Raw genomic sequence first — 15,605 nt, forward strand, 5'->3', positions numbered from 1 at the left:
ATAATAATAATAAAAAACTTGGATAAAGAGCCGTGATGGCTCAGGGGATACAGCGTCCGCCTTCCAATAAGATGAAACGGGTTCGAATCCGGCTGGTTAATACAAATTCCGCATCTGGCTTGCACCGACCACAGTGCTGACGTCAAATATCCTCGGTGGTAGGTGGATCATGGATGAGAGCCCCCTTGCCGTCAAGCTAACCGTACGAGGTTTTCGTGGTTTTCCTCTCCATGCAACGGAAATACGGGTTAGTTCCATCAAAAAGTCCTCCACGAAGGCTAAATTTCTGCCACTACTTGATCCAGAAGTTCCAATCTCTTCTGGACTGGATTCAAAATGACAAGGCTATGGAGTTGAACATTTGCAGTCGTAAACTCAAAAAATTGGGTCGGCTGTTCAACGACGCTTATAAAATAGAAATAAATCTTGGATAAAGGTGGGGAAGGTTCAGGTTTATAGCATGAACAGTTTTACTTTCTATGCTAATTCCATGAATATATTCCTTGGTTCAACGACGGATATAAAATTTAAAAAAAAAAAAAAATAGGATGTTAACTAGGTTTTTTTTTATTTAAAAATAAATTCCTCGCCGAACGAGCGACTATTCGCCAATGTTTGGCAATGAAGTTAGTAATTCTTTTAGATTTGTTTACACACGTTTCAAAGAAAGAATACGGATAATTGACATCGCTATTATTTATCAGACAGGGAGGAAGAAGAAAAAAAAAACAAGTTTTTGACAAACAGAATAACATTTAAATCATAATTGTTGTTAAGATGTTTTACTTCCCTCTTATTACAGACTATCACAACAAAAAGCTGATGGTTTCGTTTTAATAGCAAGCTATACAAACAAATTGCACGTCTTTATAACAGTTGATTTAGAGTGTGTACAAACTAAAAAAGAGAGCTAACTTTTGATCTAATAATTGGATTGTAAGATCGTAAAGATATAAGAGATTAAACTTAAATATGCTGCTAATATAGAGTAATCTAATAACTGAATAATTAACTAAATGGCTTAATTTTGTTAATATAGATTAACTTAAATATGCTAAACTTTTGCTGTTGATATTTTAAGTTACAAGATCAGACAAAACAATCTGAACAAATTAATTAACATACTTAAGGTCAATCCCTTGTATCATTAATATAAAATTTTAGTACGTAAAAATCCTATCATTAAATAAAAAGTTATTAAGATGTTTTCTTTTCGTTAGCGCACTACAAAAATACATTTGCATTTCTATAAAATCATTGGATATTATGAACTAACTTTATACTGAATGTTGAGATTTGCAGGTGTAAGGAAGAAACAATGATATTTTTAAAAAATTGTTTTTTTTTTCTTTAGCTTTTTTTAATTTTATTTTTTTAATATTTATTATTAGAGCATATTGAGTGCCGGCATAAACTGGTGAGTAATTCGTGAAAAATGTCAACATTTAAAAAAAATTGCAATATTAACTAATACGACGCACAATTCTGAGCTTAATTTCATAGCTTAGATAATCTATTTGAATATTGTATATATAAATCATAAATTGTTCTGTTTAACACTAGGTTGCCTAAAGGAAGTCATTTTGACTGTTTTTTAACTGCCTTTTCATTTGCAAATAACTTGCAAATAATGCATAAATTAATATTTTCTTTCCAAGTGAAGTAAATTTCTTTATTGTTAATATTTACTAATAACTTGTTATATAACTGTAAAAAATATTAAAAATTAATTAAACAAATTTCGTTACACATTATTCTTTCACAATCCAATGACTGCTTTTGGGCAATATAGGTATATACTAAGTTTCGGTCTTTCTAGTGTTAAAAAAGAGGTATATAAATAAATAACTACCTTAAGAGAATTTGGTTTAATCAACAATTTAAAAAAAAAAAAAAAAAAAAAAAAAAAAAACATTTCTAGCTTAAAAGAAGAAGAAAAAACTAGCGACAATTTTAACATTCTTGAACTAATTATTAAATGTTAAATTGTTTTTTATTACTTACAATAATCACAGTCTTTAGATTTTTTAAATTACATAAATGAAATAAAATCTTTGAAAAAATTCGTGGGTTAAATTTGCAATAACTTTTTGCGAACAAATTGAGATTTCATAAAAACTCGTGTTGAGTTCATAAATTAAAATTAACCTTTCGAGACGACAAATTTCACTTTTGTAATTGCATTTCTGTAGTCTTGTGTTACAGTTAAATATTCTCGATGAAATTATTGAATGTCTTTTTTTTTATTATTTCGTTAATTGACCTTACGACACGAAAAATTTCACTTTTGTAATTGCAATATTCTCGATGAAATTATTGAATTTTTTTTTTATTTCGTTAATTAACCTTTCGAGGCGACAAATTTCACTTTTGTAATTGCATTTCTGTATTCTTGTGTTACAGATAAATATTTATGGGGGGAGTAATGAGCTATGTTTAATAAGACAATAAAATACTCCTTTTTTTGTTACAAAATTTATATAAAATGCAAAAAAAAAAAATTAATAAAAAAACTACAATTGCAAAATTTTTAGATTTGAAATTAAATTCGTGGGGAACAATAGATCACAAAAATTTTTGCGAAAAGTTTCAGAGGTCAGGAGTTTCAGCTACTTAGAGAAAACATAAAATATTCTTAAAATATATTCCACATAAAGTTTTACTAAAGGTTTGAAAACGTTATTTTAGTGAAACGGTATTTTGTGAAAAGTTGCATCTTTTTTTTTTTGAATTCAATTTCAAAAGTAGATTACTACAATAAAAGGTGAAGAACAAACAAAAAACGGGGTATTGTGAATTTTTTGCGTAAGCATAAAAGGGAGGTTCATAATTTGCTTATTTATTTACTGAGAAAAGATTTGCTTATTTTTAGAATTTTTTAAAAAAAGCGAAAAAATTATTACACTTGAAAAAATTTCAAATTTAGATGCAAAGTTGATTTTGGAGAAAGAAAAAGTTGGGAATAAAGTTCTTCAAGGAGGGTCAGAGGTCCAGAATTTTGAGCGCAGAAGGAAATCACAAAAAAATTCATAAAGAATATTTTTTAAACTTAATTAAAGATTCCTAAATAATGTTCGACTAAAAATTTTATTAAACGGCTTAAAGCGTACGTTTTGTTTTTGTAAAATTACATGTTTTATTTTCAGCATTAAAGGTAAACATTGATTTATTTACAACATTAAAGGTCAAAGTTACAAAAAAATCATGAAAGGGTTCTTTCTTCCATGATCTTGGCAGAGAGTTTGTGAATTGCTTATTTTTACGGACAAAGGGGGGATATTTTTGTCCAAAATGATATATTTTATCACAATTGACAAATCAAATATTACGTATGCTTACATAACACTTGAATGCCCCTTATGGTGGTGAAATTGAAACGAAGGTTTATGTGTTTTGTTGAAAAAAAGCTTAATTTAAATGTAATGAAGGGGAATAGATTGAAAAAAAAATTAAGTGTCCAGATAGAACAGAATGATACTGAAGCAAGATTAAAAGCAGTATCGATGAATGGGATTACATGAATTTAATTAATGCATTTGCCTTATTTTTAGCGAGGAGGATATATTAAAAAAAAATTAAATATTAAAATAATTACAGGTAAAACACATCGAATGTGTATTCTCATTAATTGATAGCTTTGATGCCTACTATATTTGCTTTTCTTTGTTTACGGTACTTTGTTTAGTATCTATTATCTGAAATAAAAATCATTCATAAAAATGTTATTTCAATTTGATGTATTATGTTTATCTTGTCTTAAAAAATCTTTATTTATGGTTTCTTACTTTATAATAGTTACCGATTGCACGCTGTTTCTTTAATTAATTTTTTTCGGGTGGGGTTCAGCAAAACAACTTTTATCTTTTGACAAAAACGTTAAAAAAGTTCAAGCCAACAGCATTTTTCATAAATTAAGTACTAATTAATTTTTCTCGCGTTCGAAGTTTTATACAAATAACGTCCCATTTTCTGAGTAAAATCGAGTTTTTTTTTTTCCATCTTTGACGCTCGGAGGCGAGGTCTAAACATTATTTTATAGAGTTTAAATTTTCAGAATTTCAGTTTTATGAGCAAATGACACCTTTTTAGAAGAAAAAAAAATCGAATTTTCGTTTTTGTTATTTCACACCAGGGTGCGTAGCCCAATCTTTCAACAAAAAATAAGCACCATTTAAGTACTTTTTAAGCACTTAAAAATATTTTTAAGCACTATATACATGAAAAAAATGCAAAATATTTTTCAAAGACTTTACATGATCATGTTAAAATAACTAGTTTCTAACAAAAAAAAGAACTCTTTCTTGATTACTTTAGCCACCATAAAAAGATAGAGAGATTTTTCGATTCGATTTCAGAGGGAGGAAAATGCAGCCTGAAAATGGGAATCTCTGGCAAAATGCAGCATAGTTGCACATGAGAGTGCTAGAATAATTCCTGTTGAATCCAGCATAGTATATGCTCTTGTGGATCCGCAAGTATTTCATCAAACATGTAAAATGATTGGCGCTTTCATACACTACGTAAGCCGAAATGCATTGTGGTTGAATGATTTGTGAAAACGTTGAATAGAACAATATGAAAACCACGCTTTTGCATAATACGTGGCGAAAATCGACATGGTAAAGAAAAAATCTCATTTTTGAAAAGGGAAAAGTAAGCACTTTTTTAAAAGCACCCAATGAAAGAAGCACCTTTAAGAGATTTTAAAAAACGAAAATCGAAATTAAGCCCTTATAAGCATTTTTTAAAACCGCTACGCACCCTGTACACGTTACACTCTAATTTGTTAAACTTTTCTTTCCGAGAATAAAGTGAATTATGTCTTTAAAACATTATTCTATTAATTCATTAGATTTCTAAAGGGTACCAAGAAATACTTTTTGGAACACGCCATTTCGATATTGACAGAAAAAATGTTTATTGAATTCCATTTAATAATCGTGTAACTAATTTTCTTTATTTCACATCCTACTTTCACTGATTAAGATCTGCGTGATTGCATAGTTTCATTTTTGGCATTCCTTCTTAATAAAAATGTTCACCGATAAAAATAAAAAGCTTGGAACAAATTAAAAAAAAAAAAAGAGAGAGAAAGACGAGGAATGCAACAAATCTATTTCTTTTGCCTAAAACCATGATAAAGACGTCCTGCAACACCGTTAAGTGATTGTTGGAGCCGAAGATCGTCAACGCCTGTCAACCACTACATTCTCTACCAATCTATCCATCACTCTACTAAGACACGCCTACACATTTCCTTATTGGTCTAACGCTAAATAGGTAATTCCAAAATAAGCCCCGCCTCCGTACTTTTTCGATGACGTAACCGACTGGGAGGGAATGGAAGAGGAGCGTCGAAAAGTGGCTGATGCGGCCGCTTACATCCGTAAACGAGGCGTATCAAAGATGAGTGGACGAGTGCAAGGGCTTTCTTTAGCTTCCTAAATCTGTCGGTCAAAACAATTCTGTCAGACTGTCAAAACAATCCCTGCTTGTAAACAAATATTTTTGTCCTCAAACAATATTTTCTACGATGATTGTGTTTCATTTCAACTGAGTATACGAACGAATACTTTTTGTACCATGGATGCTAGACTTTTAGAGCCTGCTTTTGGACATACACACAGCCATGTATTGGCAAGACTCGGGCGATTCCTGCCGTCGCCTTATATGCATTTCGGGTCGCCAATTGCCCCCTATAGTATGCCACTCGCTGCTGCTCACCATGCAGCGGCCCACCATCACCATGCCGCAGCTTTTGACTATGGGCAGGCGGCGGCCGCTGCGGCAGCCATGGCCGGCGGTGTGCCCTATTCTATTGACGGTATCCTAAGCATGACACCGGCCGGTCTGACGGCCGCTGCAAATGGACTCCAAGCCGGTTCTAGTGGTGGGTCCGGCGTTCCGGGTGATTCTCATGGTCATGGTAAAAAAGGTAAGTACCATTTTTTGGCTAGAATCAATAACATTTGTTTACGAAAAAGTATAGTTAACATCACTGCGATGACAGTAACAGAAATGTATTGTTATGGGCTCAGTGATTGAATAGCATAGTGTTAAAGACATAATTTTATTTATTTATTTTGCTCAAATGCTTTCAGACATTTGTTTACGTGTATTTGTTGTTAACATTTGTTTACGAAAAAGTTTCAGTAACATCATAGAGATGGCAGAAGCTGAAATTTTTAATTTTTATGAGCTTAGTTATTGAATAGCATGGTGTTAAAAGTATCATTTTATTTATTTATTTTGCATAAATGCTTTCAGACATTTGTTTCGGTGTATTTGTTATTAATATTTGTTTACGAAAAAGTTTCGTTAACATCGCAGGGATGACAGAAACTGAAATTTTGTTTATTTTTATGGGCTTAGTTGTTGAATAGCATAATGTTAAATGTATCATTTTATTTATTTATTTTGCACAGATGCTTTCAGACATTTGTGCACATTTGTTTACGTGTATTTGTTGTTAACATTTGTTTACGAAAAGGTTTCGTTAACATCACAGAGATGAAAGAAACTAAATTTTTTTATTTTCATGGGCTTAGTTATTGAATGGCATAATGTTACGAGCTCGCTTTCTCTCAAAATTCAATTGAATAAAAAGAGATAATAAATGAAGAATTAGATTTTAAGTTATGTTTACAAAAAAGCATATTTTTAATTTTTAGTAAATAAAATATTTTCTATTGAATTTTTAGAATTTCTAAATTGCTTTCACGTCCAAGTTATAATAAATTATTTAAATTAAGTAACATTTCATTATTTATGATTAAAAAAAAGCACAAAAATTTTAATAATAATAAAAATATTGTTATTACTTTATCAGACAAATGCGAACAAAAACAGAACCTGTAATGACCTCGAAAAAGATTAAAGCGAAGAAAAAGACTTCTTTGTTCACTTATTTAATTACGCTAGAAAAGTTCATATAAAAATGAAATATTGAGTAGTTATGAATAGTTTTATTAATAAATTGACAACAAAAGGAAAGTAAACAAATAGTTAGGTTTTATATGTTTAGATTCTAAGCAACATTCTCAGATCAAGAAGAAAAAAATCAAATAAACATTCACTGTATTTATTGTATAAGATAGAGAAAATATAACAGCGTAAGTAATTATTTAACGCTATTATTAGTTTTTGAAGTCGAAAATAATAAATAATAGCATCACTGACTGTAGAATTATATATGTTTTCGAATAATCAGTAATGTTCGGAATATATATATATATANTATATATATATATATATATAGCAACTTAGTCAAAATCAGATTGTGCATTTATATAATTATGTGTACCAATGAGTTTCACTTGTATGTTGTTTTCCCTCGCCAAAACGAGACGAACTTTGTTATAAATTTCTTTTAAGTTAAAATAATGCGCGATTCAAAACAAAAAATAAAACTTTAAAAAAATAATTTTTCTCAATGTCGCTGTTCAAGAACTAAAAGACAGCATATAAAACTAAGTCAAAGAGTATTTATGTTAAAATCAGTCTTTATATTTATTTAACAAGTTTAATTGGTATTTAAAATGGACTTAAACTTGCCAGCCAGTTTTTTTTTTCGTTCTGTTCCTTTACTTTCTTTCTTTTAAAAAAATTTTTTAAGCCTATATGAAAGAATTTGCAATTAAAAACTTATCTTTTCCTAATATCGAGACCTTGAAATATAAACTGAACTGATGTCTGTAATCAAATATACAATTTATGTACGTTTGGCGCACCTATCCGCTGTCTGCCCCTAACTCCTCATAAACTCTCATATTCTACTATAAGGTGATTGATTTCTTGAATTGTCACCCATAAAAAAAAAATTAAATTAAAAAAATAAATAAATTAACATGCGTGACTGAGGAATACCAATTTTAATACTGCGATGTATTGTCTAAAATACATCGCGACCTTTTTTCCAATTAAGCTAATTTATATTAATTTTACATTGACGCCAAGATTTTTGTGTTCAAAATAAAATTTAGCAAAATTTACCATAACATCGTTTTTAATAATTGTCGCTTTGTATAACATTCACAATATTCGATGTAGCTATGTGTATCATCTATAGCCAGTGATACATGTGTGAATAAGAACATGGCGTTGTTCTACTTGTTGGCGAACTCGTTTTCTTGGTACCAATAAGTACTCATTTTTTTCATAAAGTTTGTGAAATTTTCTTTTAAAGAAGAGTAATATAAAGTTTGAGAATTTAAAATTTGTGTTAAAAAAAAAAGACGTGAACAATTAATTATTATTACTAACAATTGGTATTAAAATATTCAAGTGTATGAATTAAATGTATTTTAAAAGGCTTGAAATGGAAATGCCGATTGGACGAACAATAACAAGCGTATTTAGGTTTAACATTAACTGAAAATAATTCGATTCTACTATTTTTGAAAACATTCGATAACTTATGTTAGCCTACGTATTTGTTTCTAGTAAATTTTACTTCTATACATAAATTACGAGTTCACTCAGTTTGAAAGATATGAAGAATTTTCTAGAAGTTTCGTCTGCTTCTATTTTTTAAACATTTTGTAAAAAGCTGTTTCTATGACAACGCACGTTTTAATCTATAACGATGATTTTCATCAATGAAAATTTTATTTTTTAATATTGAGCGCGAATCAGATAACGCCAGAAAGAAGATATTGCTTACAAACGACTCCTTGAAAGTTTGCAAGCCACTACTGAGAAAAACACGATTCAAATCGGCGATTCTGTTCCCGAGTTATTAGCGAACACACATCCAGTAAAGTAATTACAGACTTTGTACTAATAATATCGAACTTTTGTATAAATTAATTTACTTATTGTTCATTCTCTTTAAAACTCTCAATGAAAAAAAAAAAATGCCTGAATATTTTTGTGAATTTTGTGTAATGTTTTGTGAATTTTGAGTGTTTTTGAATTTCGATACAAATGACGTCATGCATATTTAAAGCGATATCCATTGAAATTAAAATTCAGTGTACAGGTCACTTGATTAATTCGAATTGAATATAAACTATTAGTATATACTGCCTTTTATAACATTTTTGAAATTTCAATCGTTAAAATTTCTCTTTGGTCAGAGTTAATGTGTTCACATTAACAGACAATTATAGCCACAATTACTTATTGTGAAAATAACTTCAAACAATTATAGCCACAATTACTTATTGTGCAAATAACTTCAAACAATTATAGCCGCAATTACTTATTTTGCAAATAACTTCAAAAAATTATAGCCACAATTCCTTATCGTGCAAATAACTTCAAACAATTATACCCACAATTAGTTGTTGTACAAATAACTTCAAACTAACAAAAAACTTATAAATACTAATCTTTTTCCGGTTTTTAGAATCAGAATAAGAAAAACCTAAACTCATAGAAAAGTGGGCTGAATTTTGAACCTTTCGACACTTCGAACTATAATATGATACAAATATTTCAGTTAAATTTATCCACATTTCAAATTGAACTCTTTTTATCATGCACCCCAGCTTAAGATGTGAGATTTAAGTTTACAATAATGACAAGTGTCTCGGAGTTCCTTTGTTTTCATATTAATGAAAACTGTTTTATGTAATTTTTGAAAATAATTCTAATTTAGAACAGAAATTTTGTTATCCTAATACTTATGCGAATGATTTGACATAAACATGCACAAGTGTTTGATTGAAAATAATAATAATGAATCAATAACAATAATAATGAATAAAAATTAATAAATAATAATAAATAAACAAATAATAATGATTTGGTCTAAGCAAATAAATGCACCCAGAATACCAAGAAAATTAGTTCAAAACTAAACTATAATTTAGTTCAGATTTTGCGCAACCAGCAAGATGTTAGTATGAATCAGGGATCTCAACACTGTTACAATTTTCATTTTTAAATTATGGTAAAATAACTGGCAGCAGTCTGTCCATCTGATTAACCGTAAAGTTTATGGTAAAGAACATTTTTTACCTTTATGGGTTTGAAACCGTTTACTAATATGGTTAAAAAACCATGAACTGTACGGTTATTTAACCATTTTACAGCTAGCATAGTTTCAAAACCGTAAAAAAAAAGTTTAACTGGACATAAGAGATAGGTTTTTTGTTAGGTAATGGGCAACAGAGAGTTCAAGACACAAATTGAGGAGTTCAGGAAACTCTTCATGCGAAAATGAAGCAAATTTGTAATGCAAACGCTGGGGCTCGAACAGTAGTTCTGTGGTTCATGAGACTTGCAAGATCTCGGCTTTAGCATGTAAACAGTTAGTTGCAAGGAACTAAATGCCTTCTTTAGGTGGGCTTAATTGTTGTGACAAAATTCTTGTTTAATCGTGTTTAAGTGGAAACAGTTAATAAATGGTTTTTCTCTTAAAAGTTTGATTACTATCTCATTTATGATTATTTGACTGCTGTGTTTGAATGTGGTAAAACGACATTTGAATAAATTGTTATTTAACCATTTATTCTGAGAAATTTCTAACAGCGAAGCACAATAACCACGGAAAAAAGAAATAGCCCTACAAGAAATAGGCTTCTTTCCAATCCGATTGGAAGAAAGTCTTTTTCAAACAGAAATATGCAAATTTGAAACATTCTTTTTAAACAGTTTGTGATTGCAATGAAGTTTAAATAATTGTATTCATGTCACAAGTCCGTTCAATATATCATTTTTAAATAAGTGAAAACTATAAAGAAACAATTGAAATAAAAAACAAATTTAATGAATTTCCTGAAATTACAATAACTGTAATTTTTCGGTATTTAATATGTAAATGAGTGTCGTAAACCTATATTTTATAATTATTTAAGGAATCATTAAAACGTCATGATTAAATTTTATTAACTGATGCTATTTAATTAATAAATCACATAACTATTCCCACTCACTACTATAAATCTCCTGTAAAATTCATAAATATAAATAGTAAACTAAATTTTATAATCAACTACTGTTAAGTATAAATACTCAAATCAACTCTCCGCTAATAGGATAAATGGATTTTATGAATAAAATGAGAATAGTTAATTTTTTTTAACTATTCTCATTTTATTCAGTTCAAAGTTATTGTGAAAAAAATTGAAATCACTGATGCCATTTTAAATTTAATTTAATTTAATTTAAGTTATTTTTATTGTATTTATTACTGAAAAATTGTCCTTATTTAAGTTTTTTTTCTCCATTTTGTCCTCACAAATCCAGAATTATTGTATCCTCAATTTTTTTAATCTTATTTCTCATCGTAGTGTTCTCATCGAAAAGAAGTTTTTTTTTTATCAGATGAAAGTGTAAAAAAAAATTTCTAGAAAAAAAAATAATAACACGAGCAATTTTTATTGTTATTTATAAATTTCATTCGGTGGACGACAAATCAATAACACTTGTATTCTTTTTGACATTTAATGAAAAAGCTGCAAGCAAAAATTAAGGTTCAGAAAGCATAATTAAAGTTACGCATAAATTAAGGTTCTTTGATTTGAACTCTTTAGTTCTTTGAATGAACTCAAAGTTATCTTTACTTATTTTTACACTTTGATTTGAATATTTAGTTCCACTTTTATTACACTTTGGTTTGAACTTTTTAGTTCTTTGAATGTACTCATGCGTATTTTATACTTTGATTTGAACTTTTTAGCTCTTCGAATGTACGCATACTTATTTTGCAATCAAGTATGAGTATCACTTGGATTTGAAATCTTTGGTTCTCTTCACTAGCATATAAGTTGTCTTATATACTAGCGAATCTCAAGTTCAGTAATCAAATTTATTTTTACTTATTTTACACTTTGATTTGAACTCATTAGATCTTTGAAAGTACTTAATTTATCTTTGCTTATTATGCAACTTTGATTTGAATATTTAGTTCTGTGAATTAACTCTGAACAAAGAATTAAGTTTTGCATTATTTCTTTACCACAAAGCCTTTTTATTATAATTATTATTATAATTATTATTATTATTATTTTAAATTTCAAACAAGCACTTTGGAAAAAAGTTTTTTTTTTCAGTTTCCCCTTAAAGCTTTACTCTAATTGCTACTGTTTAAGTTGATATCAAGAAGAATATATAAGCGAATTTAGAAAACTTAATTTGCGAATTTTCATTAAGAAGTTAAAACAGCTCGATTTTTGTTATGTATTATATTATTAAATTCCTACTACTATCGTATATCTTGTTCATTTTTTCAATCGTTAGTAAAATACTTTTTATTCATACACTCAAATTTTATTACATTATTTTAAAATTGCGGTGGATGATACCTGATGATAATACAATTTTTTTCAAATATTAATTCATTAATAAAATTTAATTAATTAATTTTAGTTTTATATGGGAGAAAAAAAATTGTAATTATTCAATAAAAAGTAACTAAAATAAATATTTTGTTTGTTTGCCTAAGTAGGAATAGACTTTTTGTAATATTACTTGTTTATTGAAACAACGATTAATGAAATTTACTCATTTATTATAAATCACATAATGGGAAATAAACACTCGATGATTTATAAAAAGTAATTGTAGCGTGTCTACCACTACAATTATTCAATTCCAATTCACTAGTATATAAGACATCGATTCTATGTCTGGTTACCTGTTCATAGATGAGCCTCACATAATTATTAATTAAGTTGATTTGACTCTTGTTGTAGCTAATCTGCATTTCTATATTAGTGTGTTTCGTATTAATTGTCAGGTTGCGTAGCGTTTTTTAAAAAAGGCTTAAGGGTGCTTATTTTTATTTACGTTTTCTAAAAGCCTTTAAAGGTGCTTTTTTCATTGGGTAAAAAGTGCTTGATTTTCCATCTTTCGAAATAAGATTTTTTCTTCGCCGCGTCGAATGTCGTCATAAATGGTAAAAAATAAAGCATGATTTTCACTATTTTTTTCTGCAATATATATCAGACGCTAGTTATTTTATCATGATTATGCAAAGCTTTTGAAAATAATTTTGCATTTTGTTCATTTTATGTATATAAATGAAAAACTTTAAACAATAAGAGGAAATAATTTTTATTACTGCACAGATCTTGATTGTGATTTTTATTTTGGAAAGTGCTTAAAAGAGTGCTTACTTTTTATTGAAAAAATCTGACTACGCACCCAGAATTGTTTTAGATTTTTTTTTTTTTTTTTTTTTTTTTTTTTTTTTTTTTTTTTNTTTGACAGCATCTTTTCGTTTTAACAATGGCATATTTGAATTCTTTTTGACGAACCTTGTTATTAACTTCACAATTTCCGGCAAGTCCAGCAAAAAATAAGATATATGTTTCTAGTCTCTGTATACAATGAAGACATTTTTTTGCGAAGGGGTGAAACGCATTGTTTGAGAAAAATACTTGCATCATTTTGGGATTTAAAAATAATTCTCCGAAATTCCAAAGTTCTAATTTTTCATTTTAAAAGTCGGACAAAGCATTTGATTTCGAAGAAAGGTGAATGTAATAAATTTAAAATCATATCAATTTAAAAGCTTGCTTACTATTTGAATACCAAATTAAAGGTCGTTCAAACTAGCATGTTTTTGCCAATTTAAACTCCTTTTCCCTTTTGTAAGTAAAATAAGAAATTCACAAATCCCCCTCCCCGACTTACTTAAAAAACTCTATCCCCCTTTGTTTTTTCCACAACATTGACTTCTGCTGCAACAATTTAAATCCTTCTGGGATTAAAAACAATAGATTTTTTTAAACTCCTAGAAGAAAATTTGTTCCAACATTTTCTTTTCCTAAACTTAATTATTATTTCAAATTTGAGAAATTTCGAAAGGTGTTTTTTACCAAATTTTTTTGTAGCACATTATTCGTACATTTAACACAAAAAACTTTTGTGTTGAAAATAGGGCAATTTTAATGTCTTACGTTAGCATTGTTGTACTTTCTTTTCCTACTTAAATTGTTGTATATTGGAAATTAATTCTTTTGAATTATATAGATATTAAAACTATCTATTTTAAAAGCGCCTCACGGAGAAAGGCTGAAGTTAATTTTATCAAGAAAAAACGCTTGTCAGTAATAAAAATAAATTTTGAAAAAAATGTGTATTTTTTTCTTATCAAACATTAATCAAGGGATTATAAAGATGACACCAAAAAAAATTTTACATTCGAAAATTATTGTGATTTATCCCATCGTGATCATTAATATATATATATATATATATATATACGCAATAGAAAATTAACTAAGAAATTTAATGATATTGGCACAAAATTTAGGTCCATATACCATAAATGAATTATTAAAATTCTAAAATGTGCTCTAAATGATCTCAATAGTTTTTGTCTAAATGTTTTCAATTGATTATCTTTAGGTCTATTTGCAAAATGGAAATGGCTACTTAATCAATACTTTTTCTCAATAATAAAAACACTATAAACGGCAATAATAATTCAACTAATTTTTCTAAAATTAATTATACTATTAGACAATTTCAGGTGAATTTTGTGGTAACTCCCATAGAAAACGTTAATAATATATATTTATCTCTGGAAAAAAATTCTGTTTCGTATTTTATTAAATATGGAATTGATAAATAAAAAGAATTTCAAACTAAGTAATTTAAAATAATATTATCATAAAGTGTTTAACTTTCTATTAGTGATTAAATACTAAAATCATTTTCCATGTTTAATAACAATTCCATACAATTTCCATGTTTAATAATTTGCCCAAAATTTCATACAATATCCGTTATAAATTTCGAAGGATCACTTGTGGTTCTGATATTTATCTAACTTTACCTGGTACTATATTCTCTTATTACTTAAGAATATTGTTAAAGAATGTTTTATATGGGTTTTTATCTATCGGCCTATTTTAGAATCTATTTACATTATCTTTGATTTTACTCGTATTATTGTAAAAAATCTATTGCAACTTTTGATTTCGAGAATCTTTTTAATAGCATGCCACTTTTTGAATAAAGATTAAAATCTTTTATGGCTATAAAACATCCTAAACTGTTATTTTGAACATTGGAAAATTCAAATAGAATAGCTATCACTACAGTGGAATTTTTTTTTTTTATACAAATCATTGGAATACCACAAGGATATAACTTTTCGTCACTTTTGGCTAACTAATTTTTACACTAATATGAAAATAATTAAATATTAAAAATATTTTCGGGTTTATGAATAATTTAATTATTTTTATTTTCCAATTTTTTGTGAATAATCTATGATTTGAAGAAATTATCTTTCTTCGTAATACAATAATACTTAAATTTTTAAAAAAAATTAAATTTAAAGTAATGCCTGCATTTTTGACAAAAAGGAAGGATAAAAAGAAACTTATAGCATAGAATTTTAAATAGACGTTCTAAAAACATTTAGATAAATATTATTTTTGTCAAATTAGTACAATTAAATGCAATTGTTGTAATGTTTATTTATCTATAAACAAATTGGCCTACTTTTCCAAAATTTAATTAAAGATAGCTATTATCCAATAAATGTTATAAAATTCTATACAAAATAATTGAGTTATATATTAAGTTATATAGAATAATATAATTATTGCCATGAGCAATTTTAATTCGGGCAACCTCCCGTCAACCAATAATTAAAATTAGCTCTTAACTACATCATATATATATATATATATATGTACATA

The 15,605-nt window shown here is 27.8% G+C and overlaps 1 protein-coding gene across 1 annotated transcript in view; it reads left to right on the forward strand.

Annotated features, from left to right (window-relative positions):
* The first annotated feature begins 5,331 nt into the window (after nt 1-5,331).
* LOC107449778 (homeobox protein unc-4 homolog) overlaps nt 5,332-15,605 on the forward strand; it is a 152,074-nt gene continuing 141,800 nt past the window's right edge. The window contains exon 1 of the mRNA XM_016065427.3: nt 5,332-5,935. Within this exon, the coding sequence (XP_015920913.2) occupies nt 5,584-5,935 (352 nt within the window). The 5' untranslated portion in view covers nt 5,332-5,583. The remainder of the gene's footprint in view (nt 5,936-15,605) is intronic.

The sequence above is a fragment of the Parasteatoda tepidariorum genome, chromosome 1 (genome assembly GCF_043381705.1).
Source record: "Parasteatoda tepidariorum isolate YZ-2023 chromosome 1, CAS_Ptep_4.0, whole genome shotgun sequence".
NCBI lineage: Eukaryota > Metazoa > Arthropoda > Arachnida > Araneae > Theridiidae > Parasteatoda > Parasteatoda tepidariorum.